We start from the raw sequence: 18,628 nt of genomic DNA, 5'->3' as shown, positions 1-18,628 counted from the left end.
AGGTAACCGTGTGAAGCTCTGTCCTATTTCAGGTACATCCTTCTGGTATTCTGCTGAGCTGTCTGGAGTATCTCTGTGCCACACTGCAAATCTGTGGTACAGATGGATCTTGACTGATTTTTGTAGTGTTGGGAGTGGGATGGGAATATGTTACGCTCACTCACCACTGACCTACAAAGCATGCTGGCATTTAAGTACATATATAACTTAGAAAGTACATTAATATTCCCATTGACTGCTTAAAATTAATTACTTTGATGGTTCATAACTGTAGGCAAAATCTTTTGTAATTGTCTCATACATGTAAAGTATATATTCAGCTGCTTCAGGGAACAGGTCTTGCACTTTCAATCAGTCCAAACATGTAATGCCAAATCAATGTATCCTATTTCTGTTAAATCCTCTGTATAATGCATGACTATGGTATATTGTGATAATATATAGTAATAATACATAATATTAATATATAATTTTATAGCCTTGTAAGTCAACATTAAAATATCTGCAAAACTTAGTAAATATTATCAAGGGAGACATAAACATGAAGTGTCAAAAGTGTCAGCACAGAAAGGTTACATTGCCTCTTGGAGACACTCAAGAGCTGGATGTTTTTATCCTCCTGCTTCGTGACTAGATAAATGCTTGTTGTATGTCTGAGATGTAATTCATAGAATAATAAACATCTGGGGGTCACGTAGGCCAAGCTTCATCTCCTTGGGGATGTCAGTGTGAAGATTTTTTTTCCCTTATCTAATTGGAATTTCCCATGTTGCAGCTTGTGTCTGTAGGCTGCCTGCTGTGTACCTCTGAGAAGTCTGGCTTCATCTTTACTACATCCTCCCTTTAGAGTTCAGCAAGGTAATCTTCTCTTTTTAAGGCTGACCTAACCCTGCTCACTCACCTTCTCCTCGTACTTCATGTGCCCCAATCCCTTTTATCACCTTGGTGGTCCTTGGCCGGATCTGCTCCGCTGTATCAATGTATTTCTCGTATAGGAACGTCCAAAATTGAATACAGTATTCCACTTGCAGTCTCACAACTGCCAAACAGAAGGGAAGAAACATCTCCCTTGACCTGCTGGCCACACTCTTGCTAATACACCTTTCGCTTATCACCGCTCACATGCTAGGAGTCAATTAAACTATGTGCTACGGATGTCTCAGATGTCTTCAAACAGACATGCAAAATAATAATCCTTTTCCCCTTACTCTTATAGTGAAATACAAAATTAGTGCCATAACTCTCTACAGTGTAGATTTTCTTACATTATTAACAACTCAAAACAAAAGCCAAGCATTAGTACTCATACAGCCTCATTAAAATGCTATAAAAGTGTTCACAGACAAGAAGATTCTAGTGGTTAAATCCTGTGAACATAAACAATAATGTATTTATATAAAATCTTGTGCTTCATTACTGCCCTTACAGAGAAATCTTTTGAAAAATTGAAGCGGTAAAGGAGCTGATAATATCCTAGGTTTATGTAATGCTTCTTTTCCTTATTATAATTTCTTTGCAAGCTTCTCAAACATGCTGAAACAGGTGATGTATGTTTTCCCTGTCAGCTCTCCTCCCTAACTAAATAATTTACTTTCTAATGTAATAAATGTCGGGCGTATGCTTCCCAGGACGGATGTGTGAATCTCACATTCCATCAGGCAAGCTTTGATTATAGGGTTTTTTTAATTATGAATCTACAAGGCGGACCTGGCACAATACTGTCACGAAACTAGTATGTTAGTTATCTTGAAGTAAATCTCAAAAATTTCAGGCAAAAAACGTACTGAATTTGTATCTCCTTTATGTTCAACAGACCATGATTTACTAGTTCTCATTTCAAGATGAAATTGAGGTTGGGCAAGTATTTCCAAATGTGGGTGCCTAAATGTATCAGGCCATATATATGACATAACATAAAAGGACTACTTTTCTGGAGTGTTCACTGTGTGAAACTACTTGTTAAGGTTAAAAGGCTCTGAAAATAAGGAACCTTAAGTAAAGGCTCTGCATGACTAACATTTTTGGAAGTCAGACCACTTCTATGTAGATTTCTATGTTCAAAAATATTGGACTTGGACTTTAGAACATATTATTTTGAACAAATAAACCTGTCTCCATCATCAGTGATAAGTTCTACGGTGTGTGAAAAATGACTACCATTGATGAAAATGGGACAGATTTTACTCTCTATATTAAATCCTATGTTGTGCATTAAAAACTGAAATTACTGTAGCAGAATTCCGTACTGTGGTATGGTAACTGTTTCTTAAAATTACCACCAACTGCTAGGTGTACAAAAGATTTACTCAGCTGCTATTCAAGAACTACTATAGAATAATAGAAACTCTAGTGTATGTATATCGCTTAAAAATACTGTGTAATGTATGTATTACACTTTACTTGTACGAACAGGTTTTACTATTTAGCAACTCCTGTAACACAACAGGCCAATGAGTATCATCCTGTCATCAAACTGAAGTAGATCTGACATCTTTTCTGGCCTGGAGGGGCAACTGTTACGATCACTCTTCATGACAATTTAAATTGTATATAGTACCACCAAGGGAAAGGAAGCAGGCTTTGCCTTACCTTCTTTTATCTTTGGAAGATGTGTAGTTATAAATTGAACCAGATTTTCTCAACCGACAGAGCACTTTTAATGAAAGTTCTACCATGTCTCCGCTGTTTTTTTAATTTTGGCAGGAAGATAAACGTATTCATATTTTTCAAGATATTTCTTGCCTCTAAGCTATAAAAGCATCTGTAAGGCATTCTGTGACAAACTAGTCTTTGCTTTGAAGGGATGCTTACTGCAAAAGCAAGGACTTTTTTTTTGGCAGAGAAGAATTTGAAATAGTTTTTTCCCTTTTTGTGAGGGAAGAGAGGGGTGAAATATTCACATTTATTTATATTCATGACCATTTAAATTTTATCTGATTCTTCTTCCAGTTTGAAAGACTTCTGTTTCAAGCCAGACAAGTTTTCCTACACTGATATTTACAAAGAACCCTAAAGTATGCATCATGACTCCCCCTGTTCCCTCCCATTTTTTTAAAATACAAACAGATCATTTTTAGATATTTGGTTTGAAATATGCATGTCAGAGGTGGAAAACTTTGTTGCTTCAATGATCTGGTATGCCTAATTGTCTTTGCTGAGCACACTACTTCCATAAATACTGGTGAATATAAAATGCACATGGTGTAATGGATAGTATCACAAAATAAGATCATATCATACAGTAAAAATGACTGTACACAGAGAAGGGAAGAGGAGCACATACTCATTTTTAAGTGTCAATTTCAGCAATGGAATCCTGTTCCTGAATTTTGATATAGAAAATTTTATGTCAGATGAGCTGAACAGGTATTTATAGTCCGAAGTTCTAGGACGGATTGTCATGCTAAACAAAAATACAACCACTATATATATATTAGTGTTAGAACCAGAACAAAGAGGATGATGGGTAGAGCAACATGTTCCAGTTTTTTTTCTCAACTGACATAACGTAATAAATGACTGATCAACAGTTGCATTAACCTCTTTAGAAACCTGAAGTTCTTTCCACATTTAGCATACTGAAAAATGTAGTCTTTCTTCCTGTTCTAGTGCAGAAATTTTGGTTTATGTATTTTATGAGAGTAACTTGCAGCATATAACCAAGAAGGAAGCCTGCATGAGGTGTAGAGTGCTAAACTTTGGGCATCTAAGCAATTAGATGAGTCCACAGTCTTAAGACATTTCCATTGCTTTTCGCGTAGGGAGAATTTGGTATCCATGAAAGACATTATCCGAGTGTGTCTGAGTAGGAAGCTGCTCAGGCAGGCTACATTAGCCAAGAAGAAAATGCAGAGGATAGAAATGGGTGCTTGCAGGCATTGGTCTTGGTGTTGGCATTGGTGTCTCCTTCCAGGACTGTTTATGCATTTTGAGGTGGACAAACTTTGGTAAAAATCAACAGAGGTATTGGGAGCCACATTCAGGACTAGGTTTTTTCCTCTGCCCCACCCAAAGGCACACTTTATTGCAACGGTATGACCAGCTCCTTCTGGCGCCATGAAATTTGTATTGTTAGCTTCATGGCTGCACAACTTCAGAGGAAGACCTGAAGACCTCTTCTCCAGTCTGGAGCTAAGGCACTGTCTGGAAAAATGGCTTTGAATCAAACCAAGGAGGACAACTGGCTTCCCAGTTGCTTGGTATGGGCTCTAACTCCTAGACTATTACATAGAAAGCGCGGCAGAGGTTTTTCTGTCATGTTTGAACCAAAACAATGAAATCTGATCTGCTGTCTGATTTCAGTATAAGGTTAGGTATGCTCTAAATTCAGAAAATGGATAAGATCCCTCCGGGGACTTAGGCACAGGAAAAAGTAGTTCATGAATCCAGATGCAAAAGATGGTGGCATTCTTAGCTCTACACAGAAATTAAACCTACGCAGTCTAAAACTCTACTAACAAATTTCAGATGTGTGAACACTCAAGTAGCCTAGAATACTGTAGACTGTATTGTTGAACTAAGACACCAGTATTTCACCTGGCCTCACCTGAAGTTCCTAAGCCCTTTTGTGGATCTGCATCTATAATCGCAGACATGGTCATTGGCAAGGAACAGGTCTTCAGAGTGCTGTCTTGGCACTCAAAAAGGGTTGATTGTGATAGTTATGCAGTCTGCTTTAAAGCAGCATTTAACTTTGGTGATTTGCAGCCATGGTGCTTATAAAAATATTATTCTGATATCTCCCTCTCATCTCCATTTTCCTCTGAAATTGATAAATACTATATCATGTTCTCTATTTGTTATCTGTCATAGACCACAAAATAATCTCAAAACAACTCCAGATTTGGTATCTGTAAATCTCAAATATTCATTTTCTTTGTCTAGTTAGAAAATTGTTTTGTATACAGGAAACAATCTAACACTGAGGTAAACTTTATGAAGAAATCATAACACTAGTATGTTGCAAATGCTCCTTTAGAATAACTTGCACTGACTCATGGAAGATCTTTTGTGGATGACTGGTTCCTCATAAAACTTTGGTAACTAGGTCCCAGCTGGAACACAAGCAGCACTGCACTCTTCTTCCTGGTGATGCAGTACATCAAATCAATCCCCTAGACGCTCCAATTACAGGCTCAGTACCTGTCTGCTGGTGGTCATGGAGACAAAGTTGTGGGAACCAACATTGTAGATCAGAGTCAGTGTGAAAAAGGATATGCAAATACAAAAAGAATACATAACTAAGAATGTTTGCTAGTGCATAAGTGTCTTAGATTTCACAGCTTAATTCCTGTTTAAATTCTTGCATTGTAAGTGGGTGATTTTCTCTATCTGGTACAGTTATAGATCCTCCCTTAAAGGCTTTTTCCTGTGGCAACTGCACACTGAGTCTCTGTCATCAGGCTGAGGTACAAGTTCCATTCCATCCCGTATTTCAGGTTTGCTGGCTTGGCGTTTGGCGTATTTCTGAAATATGTAAACAGCATTTAAGAATGCTATAAGCATCAATGTATAACTCATGAAACAGAATTTTCCTCCTCCCTTCCACTCACAAGCTTGCCTTTATGCAGACTCCTTATGTCATTATTTACAACCTGTTTACAAGATGTCTTTATAACACACCTACTAATAAGCTACATTGCCTCTGAAAACCTCCTTTAAGGTTTTCCTCTGTCCTATTATCAATGGTAATTTGAATATTGTCATTATTTGTGCCTCTAACCACTTTATGCAGAAAATGCTGTCAGTTTTATACACTGAACAGTTCCAAACTTTATGTCAACTTCTGGCTGCTGAAGCTGAGATCTAACTCTGCACAGTAAAACGGGAAAAAGAAATTAGTACTTTCAGAGAACAGAAATTTCTTTCACTAGAGATTTGCATCTCCTAGGGAAGCAATGACTGCTTGGCCTGCTTCACCCCTTACCACTCTGCTAGCCATGCTTCCAGAATTTCTTTTCCATGTATTCATTGTTTTGTAATACAGCAGAGTAGCTCATGAGGGGATAAGTATGAAGGGAAGAAGGAAAAAAGTTCTGTACAGTTTATCTATCATCTCGTACATCTATTAGAAACCACATACCAAGTGACACTGAAAACAGGTCTGACTGTGGAGGTGGGGGTAAAAAAAATAAAATCTCTGATTCTGTAAAACAACTATTAAGTCAGGTTGCCTCTTTAATGATGAAGCAAGTTTTAACAAAGCTCTTCACACTGATTTCCTCTGAATAATGTGTCTGCTATTGCTATAAGACTATGAAATTTGCAGCATCAGTAGCAGTTGGGGGCAAGTAATAAAGTGATCTATTGTACTAACCTGGAGCACTTTATAATAGTAGCAGTAAAGCCTGTGAGGCTGAAGTAATTCTCTTGCCATTAACTGTCCTTCTTTAGCAATTTTTCTTGCTTCTTCATCATTTTGCTGGAAAATTTAGACGAAATGAATGAATAAAAGAGCAATCAGTGAGTTACTGAAAGCCTGGCTAACATGAGAAGTTTTATTAAAGGGGCTATTCAAATCTGCAACTTTATGTGCAATTACTGGTAGACTGCAAAGGCACACTTTAAATTGCAGATTTTTTAAAAATACCGCATTGCTTATATAGTCACAACTGGTACCTTAGGGCTATCAATAACAACTTTCATGGATAATTGTACAGTTTTGAAAACTCAGTTGATTACTGCTCTACTGTTTTGTCCAAGCCACAAGTCTCTCCCAAATCAGGCCTGACATCTATTTAGCTTTACAGAAGACAAAGCCACAGCTATTGTTCTCTCCTATGCAATGCAATTCAATGTCTTCCTTTTAAAAATAACTCTGCTTGAATTCATGTACTTAGTCTCAATTTTTTTAGGTCTGTATTTCAAAGCTTTTAGTATTCTCATCTGATTCTTTATGAAGAACTATAGTACTCTCAGAACAGAAACTTTTCCTATGTTTTTTAACGTTAAACTTAAAGCACAAATGGTGTTTTCAATCACACGATAATATCTGTTTGTTTGGTTACAGAATCCCAGCCTCTCATTCTGAGCATGTTACAAAGCAGCGACTTTTTTTGTACGTTCAAACAGAACACGCAATGACTTCTGTTCTAGTCAAGACCTAAAAAAAGTGATAGAATTAATTAAGCAGTATCTAGGATTCTGGGCGTTTCTTTGAAAATTACCTGCATTAGTCAGTAGACTCAGGCTCTGAGTCATGAAACACTTCCGCACATACCTAAAATGGATTCTTAAGTGTTTCCCTCAATAGAGATGGTTACTTGAATTGAGGCCTTCTCATCTTATACTAACAACAAAAGGTACTTCCTTTATCCCAAGATCTCAACAGAGTTAATGCAAAATACGTATTTGCAAATACCAAAAGAAGAGAGTATTAAGATAAATTGTTTACATGTTTGTTTATCACTTTGAACTTGAATTAGTAATGGAACTTACCTTAGCCCATTTTATTTTCTCCAGCAAGTCTTCTAAGTTTCTCTTAACTGGAACATAATGTTTCCAAGGTTTTAATCCAATATAAAAGTGTTCATAGTACTGGGAATCTTGCTTCAATACTAGGCTGTCACCCAGCAAGAGGTATGGAAACCTGTAAGCTGCTACGGTCCCATCTACATTCACTTGGTATTTGTACTACAATATGAAGATAGAGGAAGAAAAGGTGTAACATTTTCAATCGGAATAGGAACACTGACTGTATAAAAGTATTTTCACAGGCAAGACATAATTTTGTTGTTTAATTCTCATCTTCAAACCTGTTTTAGTGTTAAGCAGGTGTAGTTTCGTGGTGTTCTGGATAACATAATGGAAAAAGGATTTGTTTTCAACACAAGACTGACAGTCAAGGATCTTTGTGTCACATGAACTGCCTGAAGGGTATTCTGTCAAAGTGTCCTGGGATAGAGCTGGGATAGAGCTGTCCCATGGGGTAGAGTTGGGAAGGAAATAAAACTAATCTATACTTAAATTCAAGAAGAGTAAATTTACTCTGACTTAAAATCATATTATTATGTAGAATAATCTGAAACATATTATTATATAAAATAATCTCAAACATTATACTAGAAGTATACATGAAGGTACTGCTCTGGCAGATGTTCTGGCTGTTACAGCATTTCTGATATATTAATCTCTGGAACAGAACTTCAATTGCTGTATATTATAGTGGCTTTTACAGGACTCTTTCTGCTTTCTATGCCTCTGTTGCAGTGGATTTTGTGTGTGTTAAAATGTAACAAAAACACCTATCAATTTTTCTAACTTGTTACTACAAGGACTCTTTATGACATCCATAAGGTACTTGCAATAGACACAAGTTGTGTCCACTGTTTTTATATTTACCCTAAATAAAAGAAACCCTGATAGTGAGAAATCAAATTTCTCAATGTATTAAAAAAAAAATCTCCAAGAACTCTCCCTAAGGGACTCTATGAAAAGAGTATAATGGCTTTCTTTAGAAGTGCGTCACACCATCACTTTGATTACAGGTGGTCTATCTACCCCGCATGGACCAGTGTTCCCAGTCTAGCATAATTGTTTTGTTTACTGGATGGAATTAGCAAAAGTAAACCTTGTCTTTTCAGTTGGTAAGAACTTGACAGCAAAATTAATCCAAGACTGTAATTTGCTTGCTACCTTAAAGAAGTCAAAGAAGCCCATCAGCTGAACCTTTCCCAGCTCTTTTTCTTTTTCTCTGAAGAAGAAATATCCTGTTATTCCAGCATCTAGTAGTTCTGGATTTTCCTTGGATAACTTGACAAGATGGAGACGTTCTTCTCGGCTGTCTCGACCTCTAAATAAAGCTCGCTCAGTTTTGTTTTCCCAGGAGGGGCCTATGAGCATTAAGTGATAAGGTAAAGGGAAACAGTAATGAAATGTTCATGATATGTTTAGTGCAAGTAAGGAACTTGCCATGACAGTGGCATTACGCTCAGAGACATGGTAAAACAGGCACAATTTCTGGTAGTGAATCCATAATCACTTATTAATCACAGGGTTTAAACTCCCAGTTCTTCCTTGAATTTTGGGATGAGAAACTGAACCACTTATAAAAGGAAATTAGAGAATTGCTTTTCCATTCAACAATTTTATATTTAAATAACTTGAAATATCTTGACAGCTATATAAGGGATTGTAATCAAATTATGTAAGTAAAATACTAATAATTAAAGTAATTCTCCATCTAGAAGGCCTGCCACAATAACCAAAAATTCTTCAGTAAAATCCACTTCTTTTACTCACCAATTTAGTTAGGTCTTTGAGGAATCACTTAATGATGACTTACAAAGGAAAAAAATGGCTATACTGTGTCCTCAAGATACTTAGCGAGAGCCTGAAAGACTTAATCTCTGCTTACTGCCTGCTTTTAAAAACATTAAATCTGTCTTTCCTCATCCCTCTGCTGGAGATTTCCTTAAAGGACCTACTAAAGTGGAGTAGGCTCTTATTGTCTCCTAATTGGAAAAGCAGCTGTACTAATCAGTAAACACAGAGTGCTTCAAACGGTTAATTTAATGAAAATACTTAATTTAAAGACTAATAAAGGAAAACTGTGAACTAATACCCTAATTTTACTCCTCAGGTATTGTTCATGCCATTTGCCTGATCCCTAAGTATTCATTAATTTCCTGGGGGTAATTATTCATTAACCCTAAGTATTCACTAACTTACCTGTCAGTAAAATGGACTCTTCCTTCAAAGCTAGAAAAACAATTCATAAGATCCCACTCTGAGGTATTTTTTATACAGACAATATTTTCTTATTTGAAAGAGGCTGCAGCATAGTACTAGTTCACTTCTTTCAGGATTCAAATTTGGTTTTATATGAACAGAACATTGGGCCACATCACTGTCAGGAAAAGGATTACTATTTGATTAGAAGGAACACATTCAAGTCCTTCACTGAGGAGAGAGGCCTTTTAATTATATTTACTTTTCTTTTGACAGGTCACAGTAGCTATTTTCTGGATACCTTTAAGTTACAATTCACCATTATTGTAAACTGGACTTAAATTTTGGCTCTAAATCCATATTAAACACTTGCTTAGTAGCAGTGTTGAAAGTGTATACCATCTGCAAAGACTAGCCCGCTTGTATTAGGAGACCTCCTAAGGCACTTGTAAACTGAAGACTTTAACACATTATTAGAATGCAACTTGTTTCTTTGCTGGAATTCACAAATTAATTTTTTTAATCCACAATCTCTAATTTACCTGTATTTCCTTGAATAGAAAGGAGATCATTTGTGACTCCACGTAGGGTTTCAAGAGTCGAGTGGGTTACATCATACGTTGGAAGGACTATATCTCTTGAATCCACAGAGCCACACCATGAAATGACAGGTATAGGACCAGGTGTATCATTAGCTTTCCGATATTCAACTGGCCAATCTCCAACATTAAGATAAAATTCCACATCAGGAAGATGAACCTAAATGTATACCCAAGAAAGGTTAATAACACCAAGATAGAAGCTGTTTGTCACTCATATATATTCCTCCGTTCTCTTAGGTCATACAGAATCAACAAACCTACTAGATAGTTAATAGATTTAGCTGAGCTTAAGGTATAAAGGTCAAGTTTCTGCCCGGCAAGCAGGTATGAAAGGAACACTCACAGAGGCCAGGAAAAGGCTCGCAGAGTCAGGCCTTAGCCCCTGCAGCTTTCCTAGCAATTTCACTACTGTCAAGCTCAGCCCTGACACATTATCCCTAAGATACACTGTCATCTTGATGAAAAAACAGAAGTCAAATCTTACTTCAGGAATTACAAATCTGAAGATACAACAACAAATGCAGTATTGCCATATTAGAACGTGACTTAATAGTCTTACATGATCAAAATGGATACCTTTCTTGCCAGTGACAGGAATATTTCATCAGAGAACATTTTGAAGTCTGTATACTTCCCTAAGGAGCGCCGGTAGATGTGATTATTGAGAATAGTATAATGAACAATAGCACCTCTTGTTCCACTGAACTTTGTTGGGATTTCCTTAAGCATTTGCTGCAGGTCAATGGTGGGAAAAGAAATGAAGTCCTTTGTAATCTGAGGTTCTTGGGAGGGACAAGACATAACGTTCTGCCAGATCTCAGGATCTTCTTCAGGACAGTCACAATATTCATGATAAACTGGTCCTGCAGAAAACAAAGCACTGAGAGTCTATATTTGTGATTCTACATCAGTCCTCAAACACATGGGCATATAAATGTGGATATTACAGTGGCTTGACGTTTTTTATTCCAAATTTTCTAAAGTTTTTCTGGGAAATCATCCTCCCTATAACATTTCCGTGGTTTAGCAGTGTAACTGAGAAAACAGCAACATTCTTCTCTTTTCAGAAATCAAAATACTAGATTTTTTGTTAGCAGGGTAAAATCTGTCTGCAAAATGAAGCTCCATTATTGTGCTACCTGCCAACCACATAGGGTATTCAGAATTGTTCTAACTGTCCATAACTACCAAAGCTCAGATATTACAGTTGCAATTTTAGCCTAATTCAGGACTTTGATACAGTAGTCTTCACCTCTGGCATAAGGTGTTTTCTCTTACGTATAATCAACTATTCTTTCTGTCCTTTTGAAGCAGAGAGCTTAGGTATAAGCAAGAGCCTTGTACAGCATGAAAAAAAGCCCTTATTTCATGGACTTCTAATCAAAACAGGTTCTGTCCTGTGTCATAGTTTCATGGCTGCTGGCAAATGTGCACCAGCAAAAAGAAGGCATACTTCTACCTTGAGGACTCAGGACAGCTGCATTTCAGTTTGAAGACATTTCTAAGTTTATATTTAGGAAATTTTATTAAAAAAAAAAAAGAATAAATTCTGGTTAGAAGAAGTAGCGGTGAACTGAAACAAGACTCTCCAGAAAAGTAACTTTATATTATCTTTTTTCTTTGCTAAACAGCTGTCCATTTGAGAGCAAGAGAAGGAAGTTAAAGAAGCAGATCTGGAATGAGAGAATAATTTGCCTTGTTTTGCCTGCTTTTGAATAGTTCTTCCATAGTAAGACTTGTACTGAATTAAACTGGGCTAACAGAAAGCAAGTTAAATATGGTCTGGTTAAAGAAATATTGTCTTTGTTGTTATGAAGGACTACACTTTTTAGAAATCAGACATTTGAATTTGGGAACAACACAAACTCCTTGCTTTTGCAGGTAATAGTTTCTATTTTAGATAAAAATAATACAATGTTGAAGTGAATACCTGCTTGAAAACAGTACAAGTACAGGCATTGCTCTTATTCCCTACAAAATCTGAAGAGATCTATTTTCTTATGCAAGAGGGAAGAGGAGATGTCTAGACACATCACCTTAACATCAGAGGTCATAATCTACATGCATATGCATCTACGTCCTGCAACTTGGCAACATATAGAGATTGTCACTGCTTACTTCTCTGTATAAGGAGAAAGTTTGTGAGGAGACTACATGAACAAGGGCAAACAAGCCTCCGATTTCCCACCTCTTCCTCTAGCAGTAAATTAGCCCATAGCATTTCTGTAGCTACCATCATATGTTACATTAAATCAAAAAAATATGCTTACCTTTCAAAATATAAGGAGACTGAGCTACATGCTGATCACCGTAAAGTATCTCAATCTTTAACCCTTTTCTGACACTCCCATACATTCGATACCGGATAAGAAATGTGCCATCATTTCTATCCAAAGGGCGAGGGGTGTAAATTCTGGCGACTTCTTTGGGAGAAAGTGCTTTAATTACCACTTTAAACTGTGTTCTTCCTGAAAAGAGGAAAATAAAAACAGATAAAAGCACTTTAAGGTATTAGAATCACATATAGGAAATAAAGGTGAGAGTAAACTCTACTGGATTAGGTCCATGGAATTTAATTTAACTTTGCAGTAGAAATTTTTTTATTATACCAAGTTGGTAAAAATAATTTCCAGTGATGGAAGATCATCCTACCACATTTTCTTGATCATCACATACCTAATAAATGGAAAACCTGTAGATGGAGATAAAAAGTTAAATAATGATTACAAGATAGAAGAAAAGGCTGACAGTATTTTGAAGCAAAGATTAGGTTTAATACTAAGTTTTCTAGTTTGTGCCCTGAGGAACAATTATTTCCTCTAGAGTAAGAAAGATAGGAAACGAAGGTAAAATAACAGGAGAGAAGAATACTTGCCAGCTTGTGGAAAGGCAGTTGCAGCATGCAGGAGTCAGATACAAATTGTTCACCTTTGGGCTGCAGCTGACTGTCTTGATAATTTAAAGTCCCAGCTACTGAAAAGTAGGGATAAGAAAATGATAGTAGAGATGTTACCTGGACATCTGTCTGACCTGTGCTTAAAGATCACCTGCATTTCATAATGCATTCACACATCACCTGCATTAATGCACTGTGACTTTTTAACCGGGCATGGAATATTTTGTGGACAACACGAGTATGCATAAACATAAATCTGTTATATTCCCTTATTTCTGTCACAAATGCTCATCGTCAACTTTATTCTTCAAAAAAGAGGGGGACAGATTATTCACAGAATGCTATAGTTTAAGCATTGCAAACCAAACAAATGTAATGAATGTTACCGCAAAGTAGTATGCATAAATAAATGAAAATGAAAAAATCCAGATAAAATCAAGATGTTACTAAAATTCGAATGTGTCCCAACAGCACTAAATGATTGAGATGTACAGTTAATTCTATACAATCCATATTTTAACATACTTTGCATTCACAAATAAACACACTGATGTGGTAAGTGTAACAGTTGTTTAACAATCCATCATGTCTTCCTTAGAGCACTGGATCTGGAAACGGGATTCAAGTCAACTACTGTGCAAGTGTCTCCAGATTAAATGAGGCAGAAACCTTATGATTTCAGATATGTACTTCCTGATATGTCATGTCTCTTCACAGAGAGAACAGTTACCCTGAGGAACTCAGATTCTTCCAGATACTGTTGTCAGAGTCAATCCCTCAATCAATAAGCATATGGTCAGTGTCTGTGAGCAGAAGAATCTCTCATGGCTGAACACCCCCTCTTCTGTTTTGTTTATAAAATGCGGATTATTTGTAATCATCCCTCAGTTTTCTTACTATTCAAAGTCCATGCCAGCTAAAGATGCCAAGAAGCAAGTCAGAATACCTTCATTTGACAGCATATTGAAGAAATAAAATGAAGCAAGCATTCATTCCTTCTTGGAATGCCAGTATGGCAAGCAGCACTCCCACCAAGGAATGCAGAATATTGTCTTCAGTAGCTAGCAGATCTATCATGAGAAGCCCTCATTTGATCTAGTATCAGTCCAGAATGATTTCCAGAAGTGCACGTCTGACTTCTGAGAAGCAGAAGAATGTTAGGTTGCTCCAGGCACGTGGTACTTCCTTTTCAGAGGAACGATGAGTGGACACCTCCCTGCTTGCTTAGGTGGTAGGCTGAAGACACATTAGCAGTTACGCAGTGTGACATTTCCTCGGGCAACTGTAAGTATAGCTCAAGCAATGCTAATAGACTTAAACTCCAGAACAATTTCCATGAATGGTATATTGGTTTAGATCTAACACTGTCACAGCTTAGGATCTCTACAGCTTGGATCTATGTGAGTAGAATTGATTCAGATTGGCTCCCAACTTGAGAGCTCCTCAACTTGTTTTGATGCATCTGCAAGCAGAGTCATCATCAGAGAAGAGGCAGAGAAGTATAGTTTTGCCCCCTTCATATATTTTTGACATCTAGCTACTGATCACCTTTCAAGATGGCATAAAGTAGAAATGAAATGATAATGTAAGAATGGCTGTATGATCATAGGCCATAAATTGATCTTCAAACCAGAAGTCCACTCAGTATCTTGTACCTTACTGTCAGTAGCAGAGATGTGCAAGATAGTAAGAACAAAGAAATTACAGAGGAATACTTTTGAAATTACTGTCTTCCCTTCTAGAAATCTGCAACAAAAGGACTTGAAAAATCACAACTTGTATACACATAATTCCAATAGCCTTCAGTGAAGGTTTTCTGTGACTGCTTAATCCCCATTTAAACATTCTGGTATTTGCTGCATCAAAAGCATCCTAACACAGTTTTTTCCAAAATGTGATTACATATTACAAAGATGTTTGTTTTAAAACTTCTGCCTGATAACACAGGAATTGTAGGCATCAAACGAGGTTCTGGGAAACAATGAATTTTAGTTCCCCACTTGTTTTCTCGTCCTTGAACCAGCCTGAATCCTGTAGCCAGTTTCAAAGCTGTCCATGAGTCAGATATCCAGAACTACTCAGAGCAGTCAGGTTCTTTCCAAGTATATCCTTCAGCTCTTCTTTGCTCTGTGCAAGATTATGTTGTACCATGCAACACTTGATAATACAAACATAATGGAGAAACACAGAGTAACGGGAATCACAGAACTGTTGCATTTGGAAGTGACCTCAACATCATCTAGTCCACCCCTCCTGCTCGGGTCAGCCGGAGCAGGTTGCTCAGGACCGTGTCCTGCTGAGTTTTGAATATCTCCACAAATGGAGAGTCCACAATCTCTCTGGTTAATCTGCTCCAGTGTTTGACCACCTTCACAGTAAAAGAAAAGTTTTCTTTCAGTTCAGGCTGAATTTCATATGACTTCTTCCAGTCTTCAGGAACCTCTCCCATTTGCCGTGATCTTTCAAAGATGATCAAAAGTGGCCTCACAATGACGTCAGCCAGCTCCCTGAGCACGGGTGGGTGAATGCCATCAGGCACCACAGACTGAGGTATGTCCAGATTTTTAAGTGTTCCCTAACCCGATCCTCTTCCACCAAGGGTAAGTCTTCCTTGTGCCAGACTTTCCCTCTGGTCTCAGGGGCCTGGGATTCCTGAAGACTGCTCTTACCAGTAAAGACAAAAGCAAAGGCGGCATTTCGGTACCTTGACCTTTTCTGTGTCATTTGTCACCAGGTCCCTTGCCCCATTCAGCCGCAGGCTCACGTTTTCCCTAGACTCCTGTTGCTGTTGATGTACTTGTAGAATCCTTTCTTGTTGCCCTTCACATCCCTCAGCAGATTCAACTCCAGATCAGCTTTGGCTTTCCTAACCCTATCCCTGCACAGACAGCCAGCATCTCTATATTCCTCCTGGGTCACCTGCCCCTGCTTCCACCTCTTGTACACTTCCTTCTTCTGTCTGTGTTTAGTCAGAAGCTCCTTGTTCATCCTCACAGGCCTCCTGCCATTGTTCATTTCGTTCTGGTAGGGGTGGACCATTCTTGAGCTAGTAGAGGCAACCCCTGAATATCAGGCTGCTGAGAAGGCAACAGGGAAGGACTTCCTCTTCAGAAGAAAAGGACTATTTTAATGTTTGTTCTTCACAATGATTCTGATAGAATTACACTTCTCTTGGATTTGGATTACAGAAAAAATGAATACATGCCGACTAGGATGACACTGCACATGCTTGAGCCCCTGTGGTTAAGACTTGGGAACAGTTTTATTAAATGAGAAAGACAACATAGCCAGGTCTAAGACAGTTGGGACAGCATTTTATTAATTCCCTCTTGTGTGAGCCATATTTTTAAGACCAAAGTATCTGCTTTTCACTTTAACAGAATGAAGAGACTTCAGAGACTCTGAAGATTCTAATCTAGTGCCAGCACACACATGAAGACTGTGGTAAGTCTTTTGAAAGGCTCGAGAAGAAAATGTCAGGGAGTTGGTTTCTCATGAATGGTCTTCTGCATGAGGACACTGTGGAGCTGTAGTCCAAATAAGAGGAAAGACACATTTCTCCAAAGGTGAGTAACAATTTCTGTTCCTCATTCAGCTAAATACTGCCAGAGGTCTTAATGCAGGAGTGAGTCCCCTCCTTCTGAATTTGGCAACGGATTCTATGAATGACTCTGCTGAAGGAATGGACATCTCTGCCTCTAAATGTCACTGCCGGTTACAACCACCCTTTTCAACTTGCTTAAAAGCAGCCGACTTGACTTAAGCCAAGTATCCTCTCCCTATGACTACCACCTAGTAGTACTTGGATGAAGAAGCCTTCAAATCTAGAGCATGTCATGAGGCAGGATTGCAGAGAAAAGTTTTCTGATAGTATTACATCTTTGCCTCTTTCTACCCATTTTATAAAACAGCATTTTAACTGGGTATACCGATTTCCTACCAAAGAAAACAAAGTTTGCAGTTATCATAAAAATCAGTGAATATTGAGAAATCACAAGTCAAATACTACTGAATTTGATCTCCTTGTCCTCACCTACAGGAAATAACTACACAGGTCTTTGTTCCTTGTTCCCCACTCATTATGTACTTACCGCTCTAGAGACATGAGGAGCTCCAGATCTACCCAAAGGGTATGTTAATTTTAGTTGGTGGCAGCTGAGATGCTGGAAGCATTTGATAAAAGCAGAGTGACCTGATAACAAAGATCTCCAGGAAAAAGTTAACCCCACTCAAAGGGAGGGGGAACAAAAGGGAGACTGAATATTTAATCTAAGTAGAAATTATGCACTGGAGGCGACAGGATTTTTGTTTATGATTTACAACATTCATTGCGTAACGAGGCCAAGGCCTCTAAGTACTACTGTAGTATTTAATTATAACAGCTTTTTGCTGATTTTTTTTTTAATTGGAGGAAGGTTACCATGGTACTTCCACTCACATTTTTCTGTTTCTCTCAATCCAAAGAAACGATAAAAGAAAAATGTGTCCTTGTTGAATCATCACCACTAGTACTTCTCTGTTACCCTCAAAAACGTGTCTGGGACAGCATTATAAGTACAAAATAATTTTCCAGTCTTGAAGAGAGACTAAAATATCTGGGATACTTTAAGAAATCCAGATGATGAAACTTGCTTTATGCATTTTTTTTTTTCTCTTGTGTAGCCTGCAGAAGAGGTATTCCATGCATGGATGAATGAGTGAAGAAATGCAGGGATGAAAAGACAGAAAAGGTAACAAGGTGGTGATTTATACAAATTGTTAGAGAAGAACAAAAAACCAAGTCACCCTATTGCTGACATGTCTGCAGAAGAGAAATTAAAAGATATGAAAAGGAGGTTTTTTTCCTCAACTGTTTTACTGGAATCATTGCTGGTTGCTTTCGCAGATGGAAATTGCAAAATCAATAGCGTCAATGAAGAGGCAGCTGACCAAAACAGGTTCACTTAGCTAAATGGGCTCCTTCGAACAGCATATACCTTCACAGGGTGGATGTGAGGGCATATATCCAGGAGCAAAGAAATACACGACGTGGTAGGAAGTTGTGTGTGACCATCACAAAAGCCAGGCATCGTGGTCAACAAAAGACCTGAAGGGAGGTCCTGCAGTAGACGAGTGTAACTGAGATGCGCTCTATTTAGCTACACTGAAATGAGTGCTGGAAGAAGTGTGCCTCTTCTCTTTGAACGTATTTGGTAAAACCTGCAAGAATACCTGGGAGGCCTTGAAAATATTTGTTAGCAGAGTACATGGATCATCTGAAGAGCACTTAACAGCTGACTTTGTCATGGTCAATTGTACATAAACACATGGTGGCCAGTTGTTAAACCTAGGGGAAAATGTAGCAGAAAAGAAGGATAAGGTGATCCAAGCATCCAAAGAAAAAAATCTATGCAGTTTATATTAAAAGTTCTATATTTTCAGCAGTGTTTTTTTTTAATCTTTTGAATAATTTTTCTAGGGA

At 37.8% G+C, this 18,628-nt stretch overlaps 1 protein-coding gene across 1 annotated transcript; it reads right to left on the bottom strand.

The window, feature by feature from the left end:
• Positions 1-4,844: 4,844 nt before the first annotated feature.
• LOC104166451 (KDEL motif-containing protein 2-like) lies at positions 4,845-16,206 on the bottom strand. Its single transcript, XM_009706390.1, has 9 exons — positions 15,932-16,206; positions 14,656-14,681; positions 12,542-12,742; positions 10,848-11,134; positions 10,212-10,428; positions 8,635-8,831; positions 7,438-7,632; positions 6,317-6,421; positions 4,845-5,466 (listed from the first exon to the last, which is right to left on the bottom strand). Exons 1-9 carry the CDS (start codon positions 16,204-16,206, stop codon positions 5,341-5,343), a joined length of 1,629 nt encoding a protein of 542 aa, XP_009704692.1. The 3' UTR covers positions 4,845-5,340.
• Between the last annotated feature and the right edge of the window lie 2,422 nt (positions 16,207-18,628).

Source organism: Cariama cristata, unplaced genomic scaffold (genome assembly GCF_000690535.1).
Source record: "Cariama cristata isolate BGI_N322 unplaced genomic scaffold, ASM69053v1 scaffold14680, whole genome shotgun sequence".
Taxonomy (NCBI): Eukaryota; Metazoa; Chordata; class Aves; order Cariamiformes; family Cariamidae; genus Cariama; species Cariama cristata.
This window is presented reverse-complemented; position numbering and strand designations above follow the sequence as displayed.

Bases quoted from the DNA above. Each gene is read 5' to 3' on its own strand.
- LOC104166451 (XM_009706390.1), bottom strand. From the start codon at position 16,206: ATGGTCCACCCCTACCAGAACGAAATGAACAATGGCAGGAGGCCTGTG. The intron at 10,429-10,847 runs GTATCCATTTTG...GTATACATTTAG, and splicing joins TCCTGTCACTGGCAAGAAAG to GTTCATCTTCCTGATGTGGA. The intron at 7,633-8,634 runs GTAGCAAGCAAA...TTCATATTGTAG, and splicing joins GCTTCTTTGACTTCTTTAAG to TACAAATACCAAGTGAATGT.